Source organism: Clupea harengus, chromosome 2 (genome assembly GCF_900700415.2).
Source record: "Clupea harengus chromosome 2, Ch_v2.0.2, whole genome shotgun sequence".
NCBI lineage: Eukaryota > Metazoa > Chordata > Actinopteri > Clupeiformes > Clupeidae > Clupea > Clupea harengus.
In genome coordinates this window covers 25,779,773-25,791,910 of record NC_045153.1, presented here as the reverse complement: position 1 = coordinate 25,791,910, position 12,138 = coordinate 25,779,773, and the positions used below count along the sequence as shown (strand labels likewise).

The 12,138-nt window shown below is 43.2% G+C and overlaps 2 protein-coding genes across 2 annotated transcripts in view; both read left to right on the top strand.

Moving 5' to 3' along the window:
- Window positions 1-1,971: 1,971 nt before the first annotated feature.
- Window positions 1,972-5,911, top strand: slc38a11 (solute carrier family 38 member 11). The gene is made up of 12 exons (XM_012836344.2): window positions 1,972-2,173; window positions 2,269-2,389; window positions 2,866-2,940; window positions 3,111-3,245; window positions 3,478-3,543; window positions 3,692-3,798; window positions 3,908-3,987; window positions 4,299-4,369; window positions 4,501-4,662; window positions 4,750-4,862; window positions 5,071-5,202; window positions 5,488-5,911. The coding sequence occupies exons 1-12, from the start codon at window positions 2,120-2,122 to the stop codon at window positions 5,785-5,787; spliced, it is 1,416 nt and encodes a 471-aa protein (XP_012691798.2). The 5' UTR covers window positions 1,972-2,119; the 3' UTR covers window positions 5,788-5,911.
- Window positions 5,912-6,569: 658 nt separating this feature from the next.
- The window catches only part of cobll1b (cordon-bleu WH2 repeat protein-like 1b), a 28,724-nt gene continuing 23,155 nt past the window's right edge, over window positions 6,570-12,138 (top strand). The window contains exons 1-2 of the mRNA XM_031558408.2: window positions 6,570-6,875; window positions 7,119-7,187. Of these exons, the coding sequence (XP_031414268.1) occupies window positions 6,835-6,875; window positions 7,119-7,187 (110 nt within the window). The 5' untranslated portion in view covers window positions 6,570-6,834. The remainder of the gene's footprint in view (window positions 6,876-7,118; window positions 7,188-12,138) is intronic.

Sequence of the window (12,138 nt, the reverse complement as noted above, 5' to 3'; positions counted from 1 at the left end):
GGTGGTTACAGTGTGCATTGACGTCGACGAACAAAGGCAGACTTTGTGGTGTGTTCCTGCCAGCAGAAGATTGTAAATAATAACCGTCTGACAACGTTTCAAGTGATGCATCTAAAATAAAGCAAACATGTCATAAATAAAACTAGACTGTCCCAGATGTATTAGGCATGATTGTGATGTTGTAATGCTGGTATGGAGATTAAGCAGCACTTAGTTGGACAACCTCTCTGGCCGAGAGACAGAATACAGTGAGGCAGGGAGGATATAAGGAAACTTTCCCTGAGGTCATCCAGATGTCACAAGGTGGTTGCCTTTCAGCATGAAGGGATCTGTAATACCACACTTCCACCAGGTCTTACAGGCATGATTACTCTCTCTCACATCCACACACACACACACACACACACACACACACACACACACACACACACACACACACACACACACACACACACACACACACACACACACACACACACACACACACACACACAAAGAGAGAGGGACAGAGCGAGAAAGAGCTTTTGCATGCATGTGTCTGTGTTAACCGCTACACATTTACATCGTTTGTGAATTAGTTTGTGAAAAAAAAGTGGTTTTACTCAGCTGCTCTACCCGAGTCACTCTGAGAGGCAAGGTGCTTCACATGCAGACCTTCAAAAGACCATCAAAGGGGTTGATCGTTACGCATCAATATATTTAGTCAACTCAGTCATGGGTTTATTCTGTGACCGTTCTCCCACCTGTCGCTTCCCAGCTCCCAGCCTCATGCATCACCCCCCCACCCCCACCCCACCCCCACCCCTTTGAGCTCCTGAAACCCTAGCATGTCACACTGACCACAAGGCCTGAGTTTCCAGACCCTGAGTTATCCTCCTGAATCACTGGCTTGGCAGTTATATGTGCAGTCATTTTTTAACATGCAGCTTGGATTGTATCTCTAAAAGAAGCCCACTCAACAGAGCCTCAGGCGGAGCCAGGGCTGGAGGCACAGGCGGAGGCAGAGCCAGGGTCAGACGGTGGGAACACCACTGCACTAACGAGGGGAGACGGGAAGTACTGAGCAAACATCAGTGAGTGGGCGGTGTTGCATGATGCAGTGGCTGCTAATGATCGTAGGGGCCATTTGTCATGTGAGGCTGGAGGATGGTGGCGGTGGTGGTGGTGGTTTTGTCCTCTTAGTGCTGCAGATGATCTGTATCTGCATTTCATGAGGTGAACAGCGGATGCAGCAGCCTAGTTTGACAGCGACTAATGAGTAGCAATCATAGTATGAGTATGACAGACAGTATGAGACTGACAAAGTGACTCAATATTGTCAATTTTTAATAACATATTTGGGCAAGCTCTGTTGTTCCTCATTCATAAAATACAAACATTATTATCCTCATTCATGTACAATACAAACTGTAGGCCTATGGCACTGAAACATTTTTGTCTTCATTAAAAATGTGATCCAAATCATTGGATGCCATTTTCATTTGTTCACACTCATAATCGTAGAACTATTTGAAGTGTAGGCTAAGTAGGTTAGGTGTGCTAGCATTCCTTCTCACAGGACACAAAGCTTCCCTAATTGACCCCTGCCCTCCTGCCGTTCATTTGCACCCTCTGGCCATGTCAGCTGCTCTGGTCTGAGTACTATAACTAATTTACCATGACTCAATAAAAAATATTGTCTTGGCAGTGTCTTTTCACAAACTAACACCTCAGGTTTCTCACCAAATCTTGTTATCATGGCCAGTATAAAAGGGTATCTGGGCAGCTTACAGCTAAAACACTATTATGCAGTGCAATACTAATGCCCTTCATCTCCGACCCTTTACCTACACAAAGAGTGTCTGTACTGGAAAATATCTTGGGCCTAATTCGGGTGTGTGAATGCCTTATGTGTGTCAAATGCTGCTTATTTTTTGACTGGGCAAAGGGGTGTAATTCAGCGCGATTCATTCGTTCGGGCTGAGCTGCAATAAACTATCAGCAGACCAGACTGAGGAGAAAAAAAGAATCATGTGGTTGGATTGAGTTCACCCGGCGCGATCGGTGTGCACTGTGCTTGACGCAACATTTAGTAACAGTAATGTGTGGCTTATACGAGATTAGTTGAAGAGGGACAGTAATGATTTTTGAAATGGAGAATGGACCGATCAACAAACGTGTCGGAGATCAACAGGTGGGTTTTTATTAATGCAGATGGGAGTGAAAGTTCCTCAGTTGTAGTGTCTTCAGGAGCAACTCATTACTTCTCTGTACATTTTGCTGTTTCAGATTGATAATGATCGAACATCGCTTTTAACAACGCAAAAGGAAGATGCCGAATTAGGAACAAGCTCGATGACCTCGGCATCTTTTAATTTCATCAATTCGATTATCGGATCTGGAATTATAGGTGACTATGATTTTAAATTTCACTTCACACCAGGAGGATCAACTGTGTCATGTTCAGAAAGTTAACACTACAAGTTGTCTACTTAATTGCTAAGGACACATTTTGATACATTTTGTTGTTTTAATATATAGCCTATGTTTGACATAGTCGTATTTGAATATTGTTTTCTTTTGCAGTGTGTAGAGATTAGTTGTCTGCTTTTGCGTTAAATGTTTAGTGCTGTCGAATACAATCGTGCCCCTGGTGCTGGGTCATATGACCTCTGAAAAAATGTAATTCCACACAATGCCTCACTGGTCCACATAGGCTATCTACACACAGCGGAAATTGTCTTAAAACAGCAGCACAAGCAGAAACAGGAAAACATTGAGATGTCTGGAAATCACCAGTTGCAATATGCAAAAAAGACATGAAGAGGCACAAGCATGTCCCTCTTTTACAAATGTATCACTAAATAGGCTTTGCTTTGAATGCAGGATTACCATATGCTCTGAACCAAGCTGGTTTACCACTTGGACTGCTGCTGCTTGTGGGTGTTGCCTTCATCACAGGTACTATACACTTGAACTTCACTGTTTCAGATACTTCTATAGTAGAAGACATATAAGGTGCACGTGCATTCACGTGGATAATGGTCCTCAGGTGAATTTCAAGCAGTCCTGTACAATCTTGCACCACTTCTCTGCTCTCTCCTTTGACACCTGTTTGTTTTCCCCCTCAGATTACTCCATCATACTACTAATTAGAGGAGGCAATATCTCAGGCACAAGCAGTTACCAGTCTTTAGTGTACAGCACATTTGGTTTCGCTGGATATTTGGTTCTCTCTGTGCTGCAGTTTCTATATCCTTTCATTGGTATGTCCATTACTTTGTGCTCACTAATTTATGTTACTGTGGAATATGTTTACATTTATGTTAATGTGAAACAGTTCAGAAGTTTTATGGTGAACATACAACTCCCTTGCCGTCATGCTAATGAGATACAGAATTACAGAGATTGGAAAAATGTAATTTCAATGACCGGTGTAATTTGTAATTATGAATAAAATGTAAATATAAAGAAATGTTCATATTTTCCTGCCCCTAGCTATGATCAGCTATAACATCATTGCAGGAGACACACTGACCAAAGTGTTTCTAAGGATACCCGGAGGTTTGTTTTGTCCTTTTCCTAATTTTCTGCTCAAAATTATGATATGTTTTAAATATAAGAGCTATAGTTTGTAATGGTTTTAAATGATAGAATAGCCCTGTCAGTAGATCTATCTATCTAATTGTATATTCATTTATTATATTTACAGTTGGCCCAGAGAGCATGTTTGCAGATCGACATTTTGTCATCTTGGCAACCACCATTCTCTTCACTCTTCCACTGTCTCTTTATCGTGACATTGCGAAGTTGGGAAAGGTATTCATTACTTCCTCAACATCATATCCTGTAGGTGTAAAAGTCAGCTGCAAGCAGTCTGCCCTCAAATCTGATGCAATGCTACGGTACTGTGATTCTGTGTTGGCAGGTATCCTTGATTTCCATGGTGTTGACTTTTGCTATCCTCATCACGGTCATCATCAGAGCAGCCACTCTTGGACCACAGATGTATGACATTGTGTTGCTATATGAAATCTCGTTCTGTTTCACCTCTTTGCTCACTCACTCACTCACTCACTCACTCTTCTCCATCTCTAGCTCTCCTTCCGATTGGCCATGCATTGCCTTTTCCCTTTTTTTTCAGTCTCTTCAATACTTGTCATTTCTCATACTGTTACATTACAATTACTTTACATGTATGTTGTTGTATTTAGAGAAAGGATATAACTGTATGTGTTATCGTTCCATAATTTAGCCATGCGACAGCTTTCACAACTGAGGAAAACCATAGTGTACTTTCTTCATGTGTTTCTCCATAGTCCCCCTACAGAGGAACCTTGGGCGTTTGCTCGGTGGAATGCCATCCAGGCCGTTGGTGTCATGTCTTTTGGTGATGACTCACTGTGATTTGTCAGGTATACTACTAAACATTTCTCACACTAACTCACTTAACACAACCCAAAATCAAACGTGTGTGTGTGTTTTTTTCTCTGTGTGTGTGTGTGTGTCCCTGTGTTCCAGCCTTCATCTGCCATCACAACAGCTTCCTGATTTATGGATCCCTACGAGAGCCCACACTAAGCAACTGGTCACGAGTCACACACCTGTCAGTGGGCTTTGCCTTCCTGGTCAGTGCTGCGTTTTCTGTGGCCGGCTACATCACCTTCACAGGGTACACACAAGGTAAACACTGATCCCTCTACGGGCATCTGAAGTGTGAAGATGTGATACAGGTTTGGTTAACATATATTATCTAATTCTGTCTTACAGGGGACCTATTTGAAAACTACTGCAGAAATGATAACCTTGCTACATTTGGCCGCTTCTGCTACGGGATCAGTATTGTGACCACTTTTCCTCTTGAGTGCTTTGTGACACGAGAGGTATGGTTTTATGTGTACAGTTTATTTGTAAAATCTGTCAAAAGACTGACAGAGAGAGTTAAACATGTCCTCTTGCAAGTCATCATTAATGTTATCATGCTCAGTTTTGTTATGACTGATTAGCATTTCAAATTGGATGAATGCTATGAATATAAACAATGATTAAAATATGATATTTAATTGATATACTATGCCTTATATTTCATAGGTGGTGTCAAATGTATTTTTCAAAGGGATTCTCTCCAACACTGCCCATGTTGTGGTCACATTCATTATAGTATCTGCGTGTACTGCAATGTCTCTGGGCTTTGACTGCCTTGGTGTTGTTCTGGAATTAAATGTAAGTTTGATATGTCTTTTGTTATCCTACAGTTTTATACAGTTTGTCTATTGAATACATACAATTCACATACATACATTAAATGAAATTACTACTTTTAGGCAAAGTTTACGTTTGGGCTTGTATGAGAATACAGAGAGTGGTGAGAGATCACTTTGTGGTCCACATTACCACTGTAAAATTTTAATGCAACTATTTTAGTTTAGGTTTTAGTTGAGAGAGATTTGATTTGCTCAACCCCTCTCTGTTTCTCTCTCCCTTCCTACAACGTTATCTCTCCTGCAGGGAGTCTTAAGTGCCACCCCTCTGATATTCATCATTCCATCAGCATGTTTCTTGAAGTTGTCATCAGGCCGCTGGTTTCAGGGGGAGAACATCATCCCCTGCATCATCCTGCTAGCTGGGGTCTTTGTTATGACCACCGGCCTAATCATGACAGTCCTTTATCCCCAGGATTGCTCTCACGGGGCAGAGATGTTCTACTGCAAGACTTCCAACATGTCTGTGATCTCGACCACTGCACCTCCACTACTGCCAGTGCAGAATTCAACGCCAGTGCAGAATTCCATCTTTGACATGCGATAAATATGATTGTTCATCTAAAGTTGCATTTTTGTTGTTGTTTGTGTTGAATTTTGTACCACTAATACTGTATTATTTAGTTTGAATAAAACGTTTCCATTTGTAATTGTTCTCTGATTCTTGTGGGGTGGGCTAAATCAGCAAAAATAATGAATATGATGAATTGACAGTAACAGAGAACAGTGACATACAATGCCGGTTAAAACTACACCATCTACCACGGGATGGCGCTGTATTTTACGTTGGTGTGCACGATTTGCCCGATATGCGTCTAATATGGCAGTGAAAATAGTGATTTTTTTGTGACAGATTTCAAAAGATCCATTTGTTTTAATTTCCTGAGTCATTCCGCGCGAAAAATCAAACTGCACTTCTAAGAGTGACATTAGCCTACACATTAACAAATGGAAGTAGAGCTTGTAAAATGACAAGACAACGAATCAAACAAATTAAGGATAACTAGCACTGTAATATCGTTGTCAGACGTTGAAAAGCCATTAACTTTACATGTATCCCTTCAGCTCTCACACTCGTTGACTGCACCTTTTCATTGAAAAGCCTATTAGGGGACCGACTGATACAAGCTATTTGCAATGTTCTGTGTATTGTTTGCGTGTCTATTTCACGTTTTTTTTGCATTCTCATCTAATTTTTCATTTGTATGAACAGATAGAAGATCGACTCCATTGTGTTGGGAGTGCCTTCAGGACGGTTTTGTGTATTAAACTGCTCACCGTGAAGTGGGAGGGTAGGGGGATTGGCAGTGATTCGTACCATCGTGTCATGACTTGAAAATGTAGTCTGCTGTTGCCTCCTTTAAAGAACGAGTTGTGCGGGCGGTCGCCTGAAACAGTGAACCAACTGTTATGGGGAGCTAGGCGTTGAAAAAAATGTTCCAGAATTTTAAACCGCGAGAAGAAGTCGGATATATGTAATGTATAGGTTAGGCGTCTGTATACAAGCTGTATCTCAGCAAAACGGTATGCCCTCAATTGTTGGAGAGTTAAAGTGCTGTTTTGGTTCTTCACTTTTCTTTCCAAATCAAGACTGATGACAGTAGATAACTGTGGTAAGGACCTAGGGCAGGCGTGGTAAGTGACTTTCTTGCACATCAGATAAAGGTTATGCCACATATTTTTTTTGCGATAACCGTTCTTGTCTTATGAATATAATAATTCCTGTAGCGTTAACAATGTATAGATAGTGAAACTATGACCTCACTGACAATAGTTACGGATGTACCCACTCACAGACAGTGAGAATAGTGCGAGGAGACATATTTTTCTTGGTATATTCAACTCGATAACACAGCACTATGAACTTTTCCCCCCCAGTCGGGTAGACGTCGTCAACAGAGGTATGGATGACCATGGATGTCAAAGTACCCCTCATCGTCGCACAAGGTATTTACATCAACGTAATTTCAGCAGACAAGGTTTGCCAGAATCTTGTCAGAAAAACGTGTGCACGTTAAGTCCTTAACAGATAATGCCTTTAGATGGCTAAGGAACCAATCATGATGAATTATATTGAACAGAATAGTGAGACAGTGACAATTGTCACATTCACATTAATCTCATTAATTTCGCAGATATTTTAGAGGACAAATAAATACTAATCACTGCAAGTTTTATTTAATCTGCCTGTCACCTCTCTCTACATTACAAATCCCACACCTTCTCTTCAAACGCAGGCTCCATTTAGAAAGAATGCACTGTTTTCTTTATGTGTTCATGCTAATTAAGGGCAGGGCTGCAGACAACCCATTTATTTCAAAAGAAGATTGCAATGTGGTGACACAACCAGAATTCTGGAGAAATGGGTGTAACTAATTCAGTTGGATATTGGAGAGCAGGACCGGTTGTGTAAACTGTATCAATCAGTGGAAATACTGAGGCTCAGTCATATCTTATAGGTGTTGCATTATCTGAAAATTAACACAGCTGAATGTCATGTGTAGGGGGGAGGTCACGCTGTGTTTCCCTCTGGTTTAGTAGCCAGGGCCACTGCTTCCTGAGAGCAGCACTGTCTAATATAGTTTTTAGGGGTAATTAAAGTCATAGTTGTTTCAGACGTTGCTGCGACCTCTGAACTCCACTCATTTCCTGCCTCCATAGCAGCACTGAGAAAGAGCCTTGACCACATGTGGGGGTCATGGGAAATGCAGTAAGAGGAAAAAAACAAACAGAGCAACATGGAAGATGCGCACTGCCCAGGCCCACGGTCAGGAAATGCCAGTACTCATACAACTGCAGGATTGCATAAGGGTTTTGATTCAAACCGAAGAGCGTCTTTGTCAGCCAGCCTTTCCGCAAATGCCAAGTGTTAACATTGCGGCATCATTACCAATTTGTACGATGATATTCTATTCATTAGAGCCAGCAGAGCCTCTCATGCATGGATGAAAAGCAAGTCAGAAACATCAAAGAGGTGCTGTAATTGGGATGTCTTGTCCAGGGCCAGACATTTGGAAATACAACTCCTATTCCAGGGAAGTTAAGCGATCAACCTTAAGGTGAAGGGACAGACCCATCCTTGCCTTCATTTCTTCCCACTCAGTATTACTGTCAAATCTGATCTCTGTAAAAGTATTATGGATTTGGAGATGATGGAAACTCCCATTCCGTAGGTGCACGATCAGTTGCCGGGGGATGATGTCAGCTGACAGGCCTCCAATAGCTGGAAGCGCTCGCTCTTAAAAGTTTTTGGAGTGAGTTTTCCACCGGCGGCTTTTGGAGCCATTATAGCATGACTGCTCAGTGCTTTGGCAGGGCAGGGGAGTTTCTCCTTGCCTTGTTGTGATTTTAATTAGAGGCGAGATGGAGAATTTAAAAGTCGTTTCCAGGGGAGCTCCGCCATAGAAAAAAACAGAAAATGGGCTGCTTTTAACATTGAGCTATTTCATCGTATTATCAGTGGCGTAGTTGAAGAGCTACTATGGTGCAGTGCCAGGGCGACTTTCAAATGGCGAAAGAGCGTTGTGTAACTCGGGCAGATGATTTGGGGTTGTCTGGCTCCGGGGAGGAGCAGACGACCTCAGCTCTTGCCTGTGGTGTAATTACCACGGGGGAAATAAAAACACGTCTCTTCACGCTCTGTCACATCGGGGTGGTAGCACGTGTTTCATATTTATGTGTGGTTTCGGGTCTTACCTCATGCCAGTCTGTGCCACAACCTCAGAGAGGCTCACCCACCCTCCGCATCCAGAGACATATGGAGGACCAGGCTAGACGTATAACAAATGTATAACCGCTTACATTGTGACAGTGCATTTTAAAAGCGGGACAGTAAACTTATGGCAGTCTCGTCTGTGGCGCCCACATCACTGGATCTCGTAATAACATCTCCTTTATATCACAACAGCTGCTCCTTTGTTTTGCCTTCACATCTGGCTTCTGCATTCTGGGCTTTGTGATTATACATTCTATTGAGCAGTATAGCAAAGTGTTGAGTTTTCACTCATCCATGGTGTCTTGCTGGAGAGTCGTACCTCCCCTAAATTATCATCGTACAAGTGACACACCCTCTCTACCTTTGGCTATGGGCCTAACATGGCAGGTTTTCCTTTGGGGGAATGTGGAATCAGTTAAAGGCTTTGGAATCAACAGATGTTTCCATTCTTTTTCTCTCACTCTGTCTCTTGAATCCATTCTCTGGGTTTCAGTATCTCACCCTGACTTCTCTTTCTCTTTGTTTCTCTTTTCTCATTCCCTCTCCCTATTAGACACACACACACACACACACACACACACACACACACACACATACACACACACACACATGCACACACGCACACACACACACACACACACACACACACACACACACTTGTGTACAGTGAACACACCACAGCTGTGTTTTCTAATCCAGTGATGAGAGCTATGGCTAAAGGAGAACAATCTCCATGAAGAACTCCATGAACGAAACTCACAACACAGGCAAAATGAGCAAGCTGCTCCACAACTCCACAACTCCACAACCCCTCTGTTTTTGGGTAATATCTGAGTTTTATAATGTGGGTTGTGACATAAATTCTAAGCACTTTCGGAAGTACTGCCAAAGTAGACTCACCACTTGACAACAGTGTTGCAGTCATTGGTGGGTAGGGCTGTGGAGTGCTGTGTCTCTCTTTACCTTTGTCTGTTGTTGTTGTAGTAACCCATTCTCAGTCAGACGTCTTCACCCTAACCGAGGAATGACTAACATGCTAGGCACACACTGGATTGCCTTTCACCTATACCCAAGCCTGCTCCCCTCCATAGCAACTGCCCTAAAGTAAGAGGCGGGGAGAGGAGAGAGAATCACTAAATGAGGTCAGAAAGAAAACAAAATTTTGTTGGAACAAAAATATAATTGAGACGGAGGACAGGCGTGTATTTGCGCAGTCCTGTCGTGTCTGGAGAATACAGGGCCTTTTATGTATTTGTGCTTTATGCCTGAGAGGGCCAAAACAGACTCTGTGGCAAGCATCCAGAGCGCCGAATAATGGATTGTCTTTGTCGCCCTTTTCGGGGCCAAAGCGATGACCGTAAAGGCAAGCGGGTGCTGATTGTTCATGGTCAGTACAAAAAACTGAAGTCCTCTGCCAAGGGTAATTAGTTTGGTATATCTCTGTGAGATGCCCTTTGGCTGTGCTATGACTGGGGAAGATGGAGCACAGTCAGTCCCCATAGGTGGGCTCATGTCCTCCTTTGCCTTGTCTCCACATACCGAAAGAATTGCCAGGCTGTGTTACTTCTTCCTGTCTTTCACTGACATTTTGCTAATAGCTTTCACATTGAAACTTACCTGTAAAGTAGTACAGGCCAAGTACGTGATGACCGCAGTGAAATAAGTAATTTCTTTTGTCATATCCACCACATGTATTGTTGATTCAGGTTTGACTGTACATGTAAATGAATGTGTATTTAGACAGTGTGGTAGTAACAGTAATATTGGTCGTTCTTGTGAGACAAATGACCTGGGGTCATAAGAAAACAAACTGAGCGATAACTGAGTAGCTGAACAGGGCTAATTTTCCGACTTGAGTCCAAAATGAACACAGGGCCATGCACATAGCTGACAGTGTTATATATTGCAGCAATAATGTAATTCGCATTACCAACAGTGTATGCAATAACTCTGGGAGCCACTGGAACAGTCTCTTCATCACGCTGACGAGATCTGATATTTAACACAGGGGGATGATTGTTCCCAATAAGCAGTTCTTAACTCAAGTTTGTTTCCTGGATTTCCCATCTATGATCTGTGTAATCCAGTTGGGGGCTTGGTACTTTGGCCCAGATGGCAGCGCTGCGGCGGCAGGAGGGGGAGGGATTTACGCGTTGCACCATGTGTTAAAAAGACAGGCAGTCCGAGTAGGGAGCAGGAGACAGCAGATTACTCAGACGGCAGCCCTCTCTCCCGGAGGCCTCCCCTTACTCCATACGCCGCACTGCACTGCACTAACCGTGCAACACGGCACCATGGGGGAGACATGTCCATATGAAAAGTTTATTGCATTAAATAACAATTTCCTTTGTTTTCTCAACCCGAAGGATGGACTGTAAATCCGGCGTGCGTGTGTGTGTGTGTGGGTGGGTGCACATGGCGGTAGCGTTGGTGCCTGTGAAACACTAGATGGCGCTATCACAAGAGCCAAAGTGACACAGGGACCACTCCACTCGAACACTGTGCTCTTTGTGCCTGTGATCTCGCATATGTTGCCCTGCGCTGTGTGTTGAGCAGCCCACAAAAACATATCTGACACATTCGCCACAGAGGCAAGCCCACCTCCCACCTATGTAGTGACACAGCCACTGCTTTCATCTCAATTGAAAGACGTCTTTAAACAAGGGCCAAAATGGAACTCGGTGCCACGAGGTGAGAGTCGACGTGAATGGCGTTCTTTCACAGCCCCGAAGTCTCCGACGTGGACACTCGAATATATTTGCACACACAATTCCGGATTAATTCATCCAAATCCTATGCAGAGTCGCTGGGGTTCCAGCCATACGTTTGCGTATTTGGCCTAAAATGTGCGTAGTCGCTTCTGGGCGCGCCGTTACAGTGTGCTGAAAGAGCTGTTTAATGAAAAGTTCAAAGGCAAGCAGAAATCAAGGGGATCGCGGTGATGTTGCATTATTAAAGTCTTGGAATTCCTGGCCATCGAGCGACCCCGGTGGAAGTTACTGTGCATGTGATCCGCGAGCAGGGGAAACACAGGCAGGTCTGGCACATACTCCGGCAAGGACAATGTGCCATTGTCTCGCAAGAATGGATGCAGTGTAAGAGATATAATTGTGACTCAAGGGGAAACACTGTTTTCTCCAGTCATTCTATGTAAATATTGCCTCTTCAGTTAAACTGAAACAC